At 41.1% G+C, this 12302-nt stretch overlaps 1 protein-coding gene across 2 annotated transcripts in view; it reads left to right on the top strand.

The window, feature by feature from the left end:
* The window catches only part of LOC125903575 (inositol polyphosphate-5-phosphatase A), a 165047-nt gene that overhangs the window by 87477 nt on the left and 65268 nt on the right, over positions 1-12302 (top strand). For both annotated transcript variants that reach the window (XM_049600571.1, XM_049600572.1), the window contains exons 5-6: positions 6076-6139; positions 8320-8423. In XM_049600571.1, the coding sequence (XP_049456528.1) occupies positions 6076-6139; positions 8320-8423 (168 nt within the window). The remainder of the gene's footprint in view (positions 1-6075; positions 6140-8319; positions 8424-12302) is intronic.

The raw sequence follows: 12302 nt of genomic DNA, 5'->3' as shown, positions 1-12302 counted from the left end.
TGGCACTGGGAGAGGGCCTTGGCAAACACATATGGCAGCCCGGGGTGGGCGGTGGGCTCAGGAGGGGTAGAAAATACTAAGGCCTCTCCATCTGTATCTCCGGACTGAAAAAGCAAGCCGTCTCTATTGATGCTGCTCACTTTTGTGCCGTGGTGTTTTCCTTGCCGGGGATGACAAACAGGCTGTTTGTGCAGTATTGGAGATTTGTGCAGAGAGGCTCCTGTGAAGGTGCTCTTTTAGCCCCAGACCCTGCATATCAATGGGTCCCTTGCTGGGACATAGAGGGCTGATCTTGAAACAGATATGTGGATTCTTACATTCAGTAGCTGTCAGAGCACATAGCATGCTGCACTATTGTCTGCTATTCACCCTTTACACTTTGATTTGGAGTATGTAGCCATGTATGAATGCCGGTGCTTAGTGACTAATGAGGATATTATGTAGCTATTAGTCAGAGCTTATATCTCTGCCTCCTTCTCTAAGCTGTTTTGACATGGCATGTGTTTCTGATGTATCGCAACACCATTTCTTCATGACAGCCTATCTGATTGACCTTTCCGATAAAACTGCGCTTGTGTGTGTGTGTGTACATTTGTGAGTTGTTTTTTTGCGTTGATGTTTCTGTGTGCAGGTTTATGTGGAAGTGTGGCATCACTCGGGATTTGACAGATGAGGGGACTCCGGGGATTTCTGAGCAATGAGATATAAACTGGAAACAGCCCATTTTGTCTCTGCTGTCTAGAGGGCGAAATGCCACAGAAAACCCTGAGGAGATATTTCTCTGAGGTGGCTGTAACGAGCCTGTAGCCTGAACACAGAGATCACCCTGATCATTGCGCAAGTACTGTATCACTTTAAAGGAAGTGCTGTTAATGCTTAATTCTATTTCATTACATCTTGTCTTATGTTTGTAGTTTTGGCCATCCTTTCAGTCTATGATAACAAGACTGTATCAACAAGTTTTTTTCTGGGATCTCGAAATGACTTGTCAACACTTTTTTTGATTCAGGCAGTGAGACGATCAAACAGGTTGTAAACTAATACATTAATAAACCAATCAACTCTAACTCTGGCCTACTCTAACTGGTTTAGATAATCTGGGTTAATTAGTAGCTTGTCTGATCTTACTGCTCCTGTTAGAAGTTGTTGTCTCTGTGTACTGGTGTTCCTAGTACAATTTTATTAGTATGGATAGGAATGATGTCCACAACTATAAAGACAAGACTCAAGCATAATTAGCATAAGCTCAGCATAAGCTCAAAGGTTGAAAAAGCAGTACCAGTGCCACTGATGCTCAACTCAGAAATGAGACAAAATATAACGCAACATTGCCAAAACAGTGAAAAGCAGATAGCACTTAAAGGCAAAATGTGGATCTTTGAAAGTGAGGTTATATGAAGTACTTATCTATACCCAGTGTATTACATACAGTAGATATCAGCATGCTCCCACTTTGGAGACACTGGCTGGAGTCTGACACAGAAGCTAGTCAGTGTAGTGCTGTGGAGGAGTCAGCAGCAAAACATATATTAGCCATCTAAAAAAAGTCACACCTAAAAATATTTATAACAGTTAAGGTGTATGTGATATTGACAGTGGAACTTAAAGGCATTATTTCACTCTTCAAAGCCAGACTCCATTGAGAAAAACAGCGATTTAACATTGCAGAACACAGGAGTTGCTGGTCTGCCGCTGCCTCCATCAGTTTGTAGGTTTGTATTAATGTGAGACTTTGGCATTTAAAAGGGTTAGTTCGGATTCACCAAAGTCACACGGTAACACTAACTAAACAACTGATAGAGGTATTTTAAGACCAGCAGCTCCCTTGTTCAGCTTGCCAAAATTACTGTTTTTGTCAATGGAGTCTGGTGGCTTTGATGAGAGCATAGATGGAGAACTGAAGCTGTTAATGGCCTCCTCATGTTAATGGGCTGTCTGATGATAAGGTAATACAGTGACAATATTGTCAATATAGCATACAAAAAAAACTGTTAGATGGGACTTTTTTTTAGCTTGCTCAAATGCATTCTGATATTCCTGACTGACACTATGGACAACTACCTCATACAGCCCCACTTAAAAAACCTGAACTATCCCTTTAAAAAAGATGTAAAGAATGCTGATGAACTGTGATAGCTACACAAAAACACAGAAAAACTCACCACTATGGCCTCAGTGCACTGGTACCACTGTGAGCAATAATGTAAAATATAAACACAATGCATATTTGAAACCACAACCTCTCATACAACAAATTTTATACACAAAGTTAAGATGTAAGCATACCAGCTGAACACAGTAATAAAGGAAAGAATGTCCAAATGAAAACATTCATGTTCAGCAACAGTTAACATCTGTGGAGTAAACGTCCCTTTATGAGTGTATCATCTATTTTCCTGTTAAAACCCTCATTGCACACACATGCTCATCACTGTGCTCCACAAACCCATAAGCCTGCACTTTGCTAGTGTCTGGGGGACAGCAGAACATTACCCTCGGAAGTTGTACAGTGACACTGTGATGACACTGGAGTGTGTATGTGTCAGCTCTCCTGGGACTGGCCACTCTCCCTTAGCACAGATTGGAGGTGAGACCTTGAAGAAAAATTATTACTTTTATGTTTGCTTTATGGCTCATTTTTCACATTAAACGCAGAAAATCTATTCAGAGGTCACAGAATTCCTGCTTCTCTTCGTCAGCCAGAACTAATTTTTGCAGCCCTTGGTATCGATAAAGCATTCAGCGGAGCAAAGTATGCAGGCTATGTACTGCAGCTCTCAAGTCTCTATTTTCCACCAGCCAGTCTATTGGGACTTGTTCAGCCTGTATCTGCTGGGGTTTTGGAAATGTCAACTACACACTTGTGTGAACACACACGTACACGGACAGCGAGCGCAGTGTGTCATCGTGCCCTTATCTGTGAGTGGCGTAGCCAATACGACTTGTGATAAGAGATAGCATTGCCAGAACGAGTCATAAAACCCCAGCTTTTATGGCGCGGTTATTGTCTTTCTATCTACAATTATGGTGATTACTCATTTCCCCCTTACCTCCCCCCCAGCAGCCCTCACGGTGCACTTAATAGACTGCATTTTACTAATGGAAAATTAAGTAGCTGCCGTGGCAGTGGGGTTTATAAATATGTAAAATATACTTTTAATTATTTCAAGTGAATCTGGCAGCTAATCAATAAAGAGGGACGTGACAAACATACGTTTGACACAGGCCATTGTAAAGCTACTGGTAAAAGATAAGCATGGCCTGTCAGCGCAGTCCAGCCCTAATGAATATTTTGAGCCTGTCATGTAAGGAGACAAATGGATTAATTGCGCCCTGCTAATATAATAGCTTCTTCATGAAGAGTGCAGGAGGGAGGCAGAGGAGAGGAGAGAGAGCACAGCAGCTGCTGGGCTCTGAACCCTGATGTCAAATAAATATTTATTAGGGTTGAGGGTTAAGTAGATTTTTGCGATTACACGGATAGCCACTTAAGCATAGTTGTTTATCATTTATTTGAGAATTGATTCATGCCGATTTGTTTGATGTCATATGAATTTAGCTTTTTGTAGGCACTGAGGGCCTGTAGAGAGATCAGCCTCCACTGAGAGAGAAACAGTGGCTGTTTGGAATTAAGGTGAATGGTTTAATTATTTATTTCTAAAGTGACTTATTTCTATTTTTTGCAGTAAATAGTTGTTGAAGACTCCCTCCAGTCATTAATCAGGTTTTGGAGATAAGCACAGATTTTCTTTAAGTCAGCAAGTGTACTGTTCAGGGCTGCAATTGATGATTAATTTTCATAATGGGTTAGTATTTCTCCAGTTATTTTTATTGATCATTTTGATTTGATAAAAGTTGAAAATTAGAGCCCATCACAATTTAACTAGAGCTCAGGGTAAAGTCAGCTGTCTTCGTTTGACAGAGGCAGTAGTAAATCTTTCTATAGGCTACATAGGCAGCCCCAACACCACCAAAAGAAAAAAGAAAAAGAAATTCTTCTTGATAATAAACACAATAATAATAATAATAATAATAATAATAATAACAATAATAAAGATAATAAGTTTGCCCAGGGCTCTGAATGTGCTACATCTGGTACTGGTCAAAGATTTTTAATAATTTATTAGATAAGATGTATTTTTTTAAATCTAGTATTTCAGCACCTTTAGAGAATCATTGACATTTTTTCTTAATAAACCATTTGTCCATTACCATTCATTTTTTGTCAATCAACTAATTAATTTATCGACTAACTATTTCCGCAGTAGTACTTGGACTTTCCCTAAGAAATTGCAATCCTGCTATTTAATTTGTAATTGAGTGAAATATGTCTCTCTTCCTCTATGATTTTCCATGTGTCATATTTCAAACTAGTCATTTTTGCTTGACTGCCCACTGAAATATTCACACAAACAGCAGCAGTTAGCACAGTGGCACCATTTTGACAAATGGCACAGTTTTCCCTCCCTCTGCCTGTTCTCCTATCCATCTCTGTCTCCAAGTCTGTTGTCGGCACTTTAAGGTGAAAGAGAACATAAAGACAAGCGAGCACAAATAAGTGTAGGGGGCCTTCCTGGAAGCTGTCCTCTCGCAATGGGAAGCTGTGACCTTGAGTCCTGCCTTCGTCCAACACCGTCCCCTCTCATACACGCACCCCCCTGCCTCCCTCGTCCGTTTTTTCTCTGTCCTCCGTCAGAGCAGGAGAAGGAATGAGGGAGAGGAGGGAGGGGAGCGCAGCAGGGGGTTTGGGTCACCAGCCGCTGTTCTCATCAATTAAATGTGCGACAGTGTTTTCCGTCGGCTGAACTTATATGTCAAGGAGATGGGCAGGACCTCATGTTTGTGCTTTTGACAAATCAGCAAATGTTTAATCTCAAGATGTGCCGGCACTCATAAATAATGCAGAGGCCAGGCCGGGCCCAAACTCTCTCCCAGCGTGCTGGAGAGAGGCGTCTGCACCCGGCGGCTTCAATGGGAAAACACAGGAAAACCCTCCAGACTAAATCCTTCTTCATGCCTTGAGCCTTTTCTTCTACACATGTCTCCTCCCTCTTTTGATCACACCCCTCTAAGCCCTCTTCATCACTCCTCTTTCTTTTACTGTACCTGAGTCTTACCTCCCGTTATCTCGTCTTCTACCTTGCAACTTCACTGTATTCTCTCCATCTTTGCCAATTTCTCTCTCGTGTTTTAATTTGGTCGCTCTGGTCTTGTTAGTAAAAGTTACTCACCACCCTCTGCCTCTCGCTTTGAGGGCAGGAAGGAGACTCCGAATTATCCCGAACCAAAGGTCTGCTATCTCAAAGACACAGAGGATTGAGCTTGAGCTTTGCCTCCATTTGCCCTAAATGTAAAGAGGGCAACAGAAAAGCAGTGTAGTGGACTGTGAACCGCATCAAATCCCCCTCTGCACCACTCTCACTTCTTCCCACAGACTTTGATTGGCTCGTCCGCCGACTGGGAAAGTTTCCTGATTGTTCACAGGGAAAATTAAGATTTTAAGCCTATTGAAGTTGATCTTTGCTCATTCAAAAGTCCATCTGAATGTGTCCTTTGAAAGCTCAAATTGTTGACTTGCCACATTAGAAGAGTCTGAGCCCGAGAATGGGGTGTACAGAGACTGAGTGTACTGTACTGAGGGCACGTTGCACCTGTTGTTTTGTAGTCGATGTTGTGTAGTGTTTGTGGTTTCCCGTTGAGCGTGTGCTGTGGAGTGTGTTAAAGAGTGAGGCTCTATACTCGCAGCCCAGTTTATTAGTCAAGCATTCTCACATTAGGTCAATCCTTTGCACACTCAACATTGTGAAAAGGTTATGAGCAGGGTTCTTGGAAAACAGAGAAATAGTGTGATAAACTGTAGCACTTCAACAGGTTGGAGGTTTTGCAAGAACGGTGGGAACTGTAGGAGCTTTAGTTCACCAATCAGGTGGAGAATCTTTGTCTATGAAGTGATAAATCTTGATAATCTCAATCTGGATTCTGGACCAGATTCAGAACCAGAAATAAATATCTTGAGAAGTATGGAATAGTTTATGGAAAACATGTCAAATCTCACCAATACTTTTCCTCTTGCAGGCTCTGGGAAGTTTCTACTTTATCCACGAGTCTTTGAAAACCATCCACCAGTTTGATTTCAAAGGTGAGTAGCCCCCTTCCAACACACTTCCACATATACATCATCCGCACCGTGTCGAAATGAAATCCTCACACCATGCCCCCTCATCCCACCCCTGCGTATCACACACAACCATTTACAGGCTATTCCCGCTTCCATCAAAACCAGCAAGCTAAGATTGGCTTTGAGGATAATGTAAAGGGAGGGGGACAGAATGGTAATGCTTATTAATATTAGGATTTAATTCATAAGATTTCGGGCCTACAGTAATGGTGTGCGGCGGGTTATTGGACAGTTACGGCGGTCTCATCAGGCTGCGGTGTCAGAGGGCCCCGGGGTCCTGCGGCCGCGCTAATTAAAGAAGGGATATAGATGTGGAGGCGCCTCGCTTCCTATTAGACCCAAGTCAGCATTAGCACCAGTTACCCCAGTGAAGGACAGGGCGAAGGCAGGGGAGGGGTCGAGAGGGAAGAGGACCGCTCGCCATGTACACATGTATATGTACACATGTTCTTAAAAGATTTGACTGAACATCAGAATTAGATAAACTACTACATTCTGTGATGGGTTGCCTTTTTCACAGCAGACAGAAAAACCATCTGTGTTACTACTAACATAGAACCATGGCTCTGTTCTAAACAAGTGTCCCAGTAAGCCATGACAGTGAGCCAGCACGCACAATACCAGGACCCTGAAACTGAAACAGTTAAATGGACCTCAGCCATCATCCATGTTATTATTTACGCATATGCTTTATATTAAGGATGCACTGATTTATTGGCCAAATATCGGTATCGGCTGATACGCGCCTTGTTGACCGGCATCAAACTATCGGTAAATCAGATGACATTTACCGATGGCATTGACTGATACATTTTTTTGTTGTGTCACATCAATTTTGTGCGGTCCAGTTGTCCCAGGGACGTTAAAGAAAGCGTATTTAGGCCAAACAGAGATCTTCCCTGGGACGCATTCTACTGTTTCCCCGATAATGCTACACTGTGAGCAACTTATCCTAGCTAGTTAACGTTAGCTGTTAACTGGTAGTAGCCAGTAGCTGTACAAACAGCTAAGAAAGGTTGCACGTAGTTACATTATGATGCATTCCTGCTCTCGTCAGTAAAAATGAGTAATCGGCAAATGTAAATTATTACATTATCATGATGTGTTCAAATGCGACCTTGTAAAATTTAGTTTTTGGCAAGAAACTTGAATAAATACAGTTTGAAGGAGAAATTCATTGACATTTTTGCAGCATTATAAAATAGACATTATAGAGGGAATTAAATATATAGTAAAAAGGCTTTTGAAGCAGTTTTTTATGTTTTCATGTGAAAGAAGGTTGTTTCATGATGAAATTTGTGTTCAATCAGAGGTAGTTTATTTAAGGCCTGAAAAACTTTAAAACAGTTCAATTATTTTTAAATCAATATTTCTTTGTTTCCCTGGCACAAACGGGGGAATAAATAACAATACATATCAGTATTGGCCCATCGATGCATCCCTAACTGATATGATTTTATATCACAACAATATGTCGTTACACCCCTATCTGACTTAAGTTCTCCCTCAAATCAAGACCCTCTTGGACTTTGTCACATTATTTATGTAGCCCAAAATAACAAATCAACAACATTCATCAGAAGACCAACATATATGACACTCTGTATCCATAGACTCCTGAATCGGATAAATAAGTACTTCAACATTTTAAACACTTTAACATAAAGAATATAGAGCATATAGATCCATCTTCCAGGACAGACAGATGTGCAGTGTGCTCTCTATTCTGTACAAAGTATCAAGGAAGAGGAATTGGTTGGCCCAGTAATTTTATGTTCATGTAATAGTAAATGCAGAGGGATCAGGATATGTTGAGGCTCATTATTCACAAACTACCTAAATCATCCCGTGAGATCAAAGACAAACATATATTTAATTTTCCCTGTGTTGTGACCCCTCACTGTCTAACTCAATACAGGTGTTCTTCAGTCCGACCAGCAGGTGGTGCAGTTGTCTGAGGAAGTTGCCCCGGCTTTTAGTGAGCTCTGATTGTAGCAGGAGATTCAGACTCACACATGGGGTCTCCAAAAATTAACCTGCCATGTTTGTAACAATAAACTGTCTTTCTCCCCTTTCCATGCTCTCCACCTCCTCCTTTTCTTGTTCTGTCTCCATCCTTCCTCCTACCATTTCCACTTTAGCCAAGAAATTCAAGAAGGTTGTAGGGAAGGAGACCTACTCAGAGACACTAGAAAGCACACCCTCACTGGAGAAGGAGAAGTTTCCACAGGACTACTTTCCTGAGGTGGGTAATGTAATAAGCACACTTGACTGACTGATGGTGATGTTGTTTGTGCTGGGACATGGACTGACAGATATCACAGTGAGAGGGGGGAATGTGTCATGACAAATGAAGCTTTTTTACATCGCATATAGTGCACAGGTTTAATAAAGCTGCTGAGTGTAAAGTCATCAATCACTCATTTGAAGTACAGTACCCTTTTTCCAGACATTTAATGTTGTGTATAATAAAAACAAAAACTAATGAACTTTGATATATTTTTCTCTTAACAAAATTGCTAAACGAATCTTATAAAACACCTCAGCCATTGAGTCTTGTTCTGTTATATAACCTCAGATAATAATTTATATAAGTACAAGGGATGTCGCTTCCCTTTTTTAATACATTTTTTAAAAAAGCCATTTCATTTTCTTTTACATCTTTTTGTTTTAGAGTTCAATCTTTTTTTCTGCTTTGAAGAAATCCAGCTGACACATAGCTGATTTAAAGACAAATCAGTCAAAAAATTCAAATCGTGAAACAGAGACAAAGTCCTCGTTGCTGTGTCCCGTGGAGCAATTCTCTGCTCACTCCGCTGTGTTCAGTTTTCTGGTTTCGGTGGCAGTGTGTTATCAGAGGGGAGCCGAGCGCTGAGCATAGCTGTGCTGATATAGTAATAAAGAGCACGACCGCCCGTGTGTCATCCCCGCACTCCCCACTCATCTGTCAACCATGCTCCGACGGCCGCCTCCGCAAATATATGCAAAAGAGATGGATACGGCCCCCTTCACACACTTCCCCCCAATTTCCGTCTCTTTCACACACTGCAGGACTCCCCACCCCGAGCCACCCCAGACATACACACAAACATTCACGCATACACACACCCAAACATCTTCACGTCTCAGGTTTCCCACTTTCCCATTCTGGAGATGATCTAAAACCAATTACACTGATTGAGGCGCAAAGCCATTTAAAATGATTACAGCAAAAGCATTGTTCTGCGTTTAACAGGACAAGCAAAGAAAACCACAAAACAAACGTGGCATGGCTCAGCATGAGAGGGATGAGGGGAGTGATGTAGAGAGAAAGGAGGTTTGCTGAAGGGGGGGATAGATGAGAAAAGTTTTGCCCGGTGATTTATGCCTCTTTCCCGGCTGGGATATGAATCTGGGATGATGCTCCAGAGAGCAGCACTCCAGATAATGTTAGCCCATTTAAAAAGAGCAGATTTGTGTAGTCTATCAGGGTCGCCGAGTATTTTTTTTTCCTCCCGCCTCCCTCCCTCCTCCGGTCCCTCCGTAGTGAGAAATTGGTTGTTATCATAGATCACAGATACTGCTCAAACCTCTTATGAAAGATGAATTAATTTCACTAATGCTTTAATGCAAAGCTCTCATGAGGGAGGCAGACTGGTGATAACCCCTGCCTCGTCCCCGCTTCCTCCGCTAGTGATTTATGCCCTCTTTTAGTAGATGAAACTGCCTAGATTTGCCATCCATCTGCAGCTTTGAGGAATCCTATTACACGGGGATCTTGGACCGGACAGAACGCCACACAAGAGTCCCAAAGAAAGCAACTGGTTTGTCTCAGCTGAGCTCTCAGTTTTGGGTCATGCAGCCTCAGATGGGATGAGTAATTGTTGTAACAAGTGTGAAAAGAAACCAAATGATTTAAAGTTAACAACAAAGACGCAGAGGGCAGGTATGTTGTTTACATGATAATTGTAAATACAAAAAATGTGTGTGAAATTCATCCAGCTTGTCAGACAGAGTCGTCTGAGGAAGGTTAGAGAGTGACAGCAGACAGCTCAGGTGGCCGGCAGGAGACAGATGTGTGTGTTTCTTTGCTTGTGTCTTCCCTTTACAGTCCCCCATTAATAAAGTGTCAGCTCCTGATGACATCATGGTGGGAGGGCTCGGTGTATGCGTGTGTTGGTTTGTGTGTATAAAAGAGAAACCAAATGTCATTCAGTACATTTCCCTGCACTTGAGCGGTGTGTGATGGTTAGGCTAGTGTCACCATACTGGAATTTTCAACTTCGATATAATTTCTGAAAAAATTGCGACATTCAATACCACGAGAAAAAATTGACATTGAGAGCATAAATTTAAAATGATTAAAAGTTAAATATAACTAGGATATAACGTGACAACAACTTTATTTGGTGTGTAGCAGAGAAAAGCAGAATGACTTGTAACATTAACAATAAGTAACACTTTACATTAATGGGGGCACTACAGGAGTGTGTGTGTCATTTGAACATAACATTTCAAATATGTAGAATCGATACGTGTCGATAAACTAATGTTTTTAGTTTAGACACGACGTGTCCATATTTGGAAATTTTCACAAGGTTCTCAATTATTTTTGAGATTAATCATTTTGTTTGTAGAACTGTACAAAAAAAGAAGTATTAATACAATTTCCCAGAACCCAATGATGTCTTCAGATTGCTCATTTTGTCCACAACCCAAAAATGTTCTATTTATGCTGATATAAAACAGAGAAATGTAGCTCATAATTAAAAAGAGAAAAAAAAGATAGTTGAAAAGTAAACATATACTTTATTATCACAGTAGTTGCAGATTAATTTTCTGTCATTGGACTCATTAATTAACTAATTGTTTCAGCTCTTGTGCAAAGTCTCTTACTGAATAGAGCACAGAACTCAAACCAAAAAAGTTTTTTTTTTCCTGAATAATATCACTCAACACTCTGAAAATATCCATTTTCATTCAACCTGGATCATGCTCATGATGGCTCTCTATTTCAGCTTTTAAAAGTGGCACAAACTCAATGTCATAAAATAAAATATTGGGTAAAATCACTTACATTCACACTTCCCGCTCACGGCCCTTCTCTGCTCCTTGATTCTGATTTAAGTGACAACCCCTAAATATGCAAAAACGTCACTTCTTTCCGTAATCCCACTCTGAGTTATAGCTGTAACTGAAGGAGAAAGAAGCGGGGACATTAATTGAAATGCTGAATAAGAAGGAAGTGGACAAAATAGTGGGCACATTTCTTCTGAAAGGTCGCCGTGATGGATTTGGCGGCTTGTCGTTTCCCGTTGTTCCGTCAATCTCTCCGCCTCCCCTGTGGGCATTAATATATTTATTTGTTTGGCGCAGTAATACATGCCTCCAAAAACCATTGCATCATAAGGATTTGTCATTGCCTTATATAAATAAAGTATACGACCCAGACCTTAATGTGCCCTTGCTATTGATTGTTTTACACAGCCGTAGGAGAAAAAAAAAAAGAGAAGGGGAAGGGAGTAGCAGACAGGCTGTAGATCAGCATCCATATGAGTTTGTATTTGTTGTTTGGCACCATGAGCGTGTCCATAAAAGCATTGACTTTTCATACCCTTTTAGTGCCCTCTGTAGTAAGCTCTGATACGGGGCTGTGATTACTTTCAAGTTCTGCCCCCGATGAAAGTTAACTTCCTTCATGTTTTTCTCCTTTGATTTAAACCCCTGTGCGTGATTCACAGATGCGTACGTTAAGGAGATGAAGTCATTTAAACTGGCATTGCTTGTAAAATGCTCTCCGCATTTATCACCAGACAAGACACCTGTGACACAGATGCTGTTCTCCGTGACAGGCATGATCCACGAGACTGCAAGGAGCTCATAAACGAGGGGATAATGTTGAAATGAAAGCTAAATGAAGGCTTTCTATGCTCATTTTTTTGTATACAGAAAGATCAGAAAATGTATATTGATTTTTACAACTGAACTCAACTGCAAAAATCCAATTTAGCCCGTTTAAATCCATCATTTTTCTTTCATCCTCTTGAATTTAACGTGAATTCTCGAAGCACTTGGCATTCCTACATCGTGTTTACTGCAACGTTTGAGTGGTGACAGTGACAGAGACTTCTCTCTGCACATGTGG

Source organism: Epinephelus fuscoguttatus, linkage group LG16, assembly GCF_011397635.1.
Source record: "Epinephelus fuscoguttatus linkage group LG16, E.fuscoguttatus.final_Chr_v1".
Lineage (NCBI taxonomy): Eukaryota > Metazoa > Chordata > Actinopteri > Perciformes > Serranidae > Epinephelus > Epinephelus fuscoguttatus.
The sequence above is the reverse complement of the archived record's forward strand: the minus strand, read 5'-3'. Positions and strand labels throughout refer to the sequence as shown.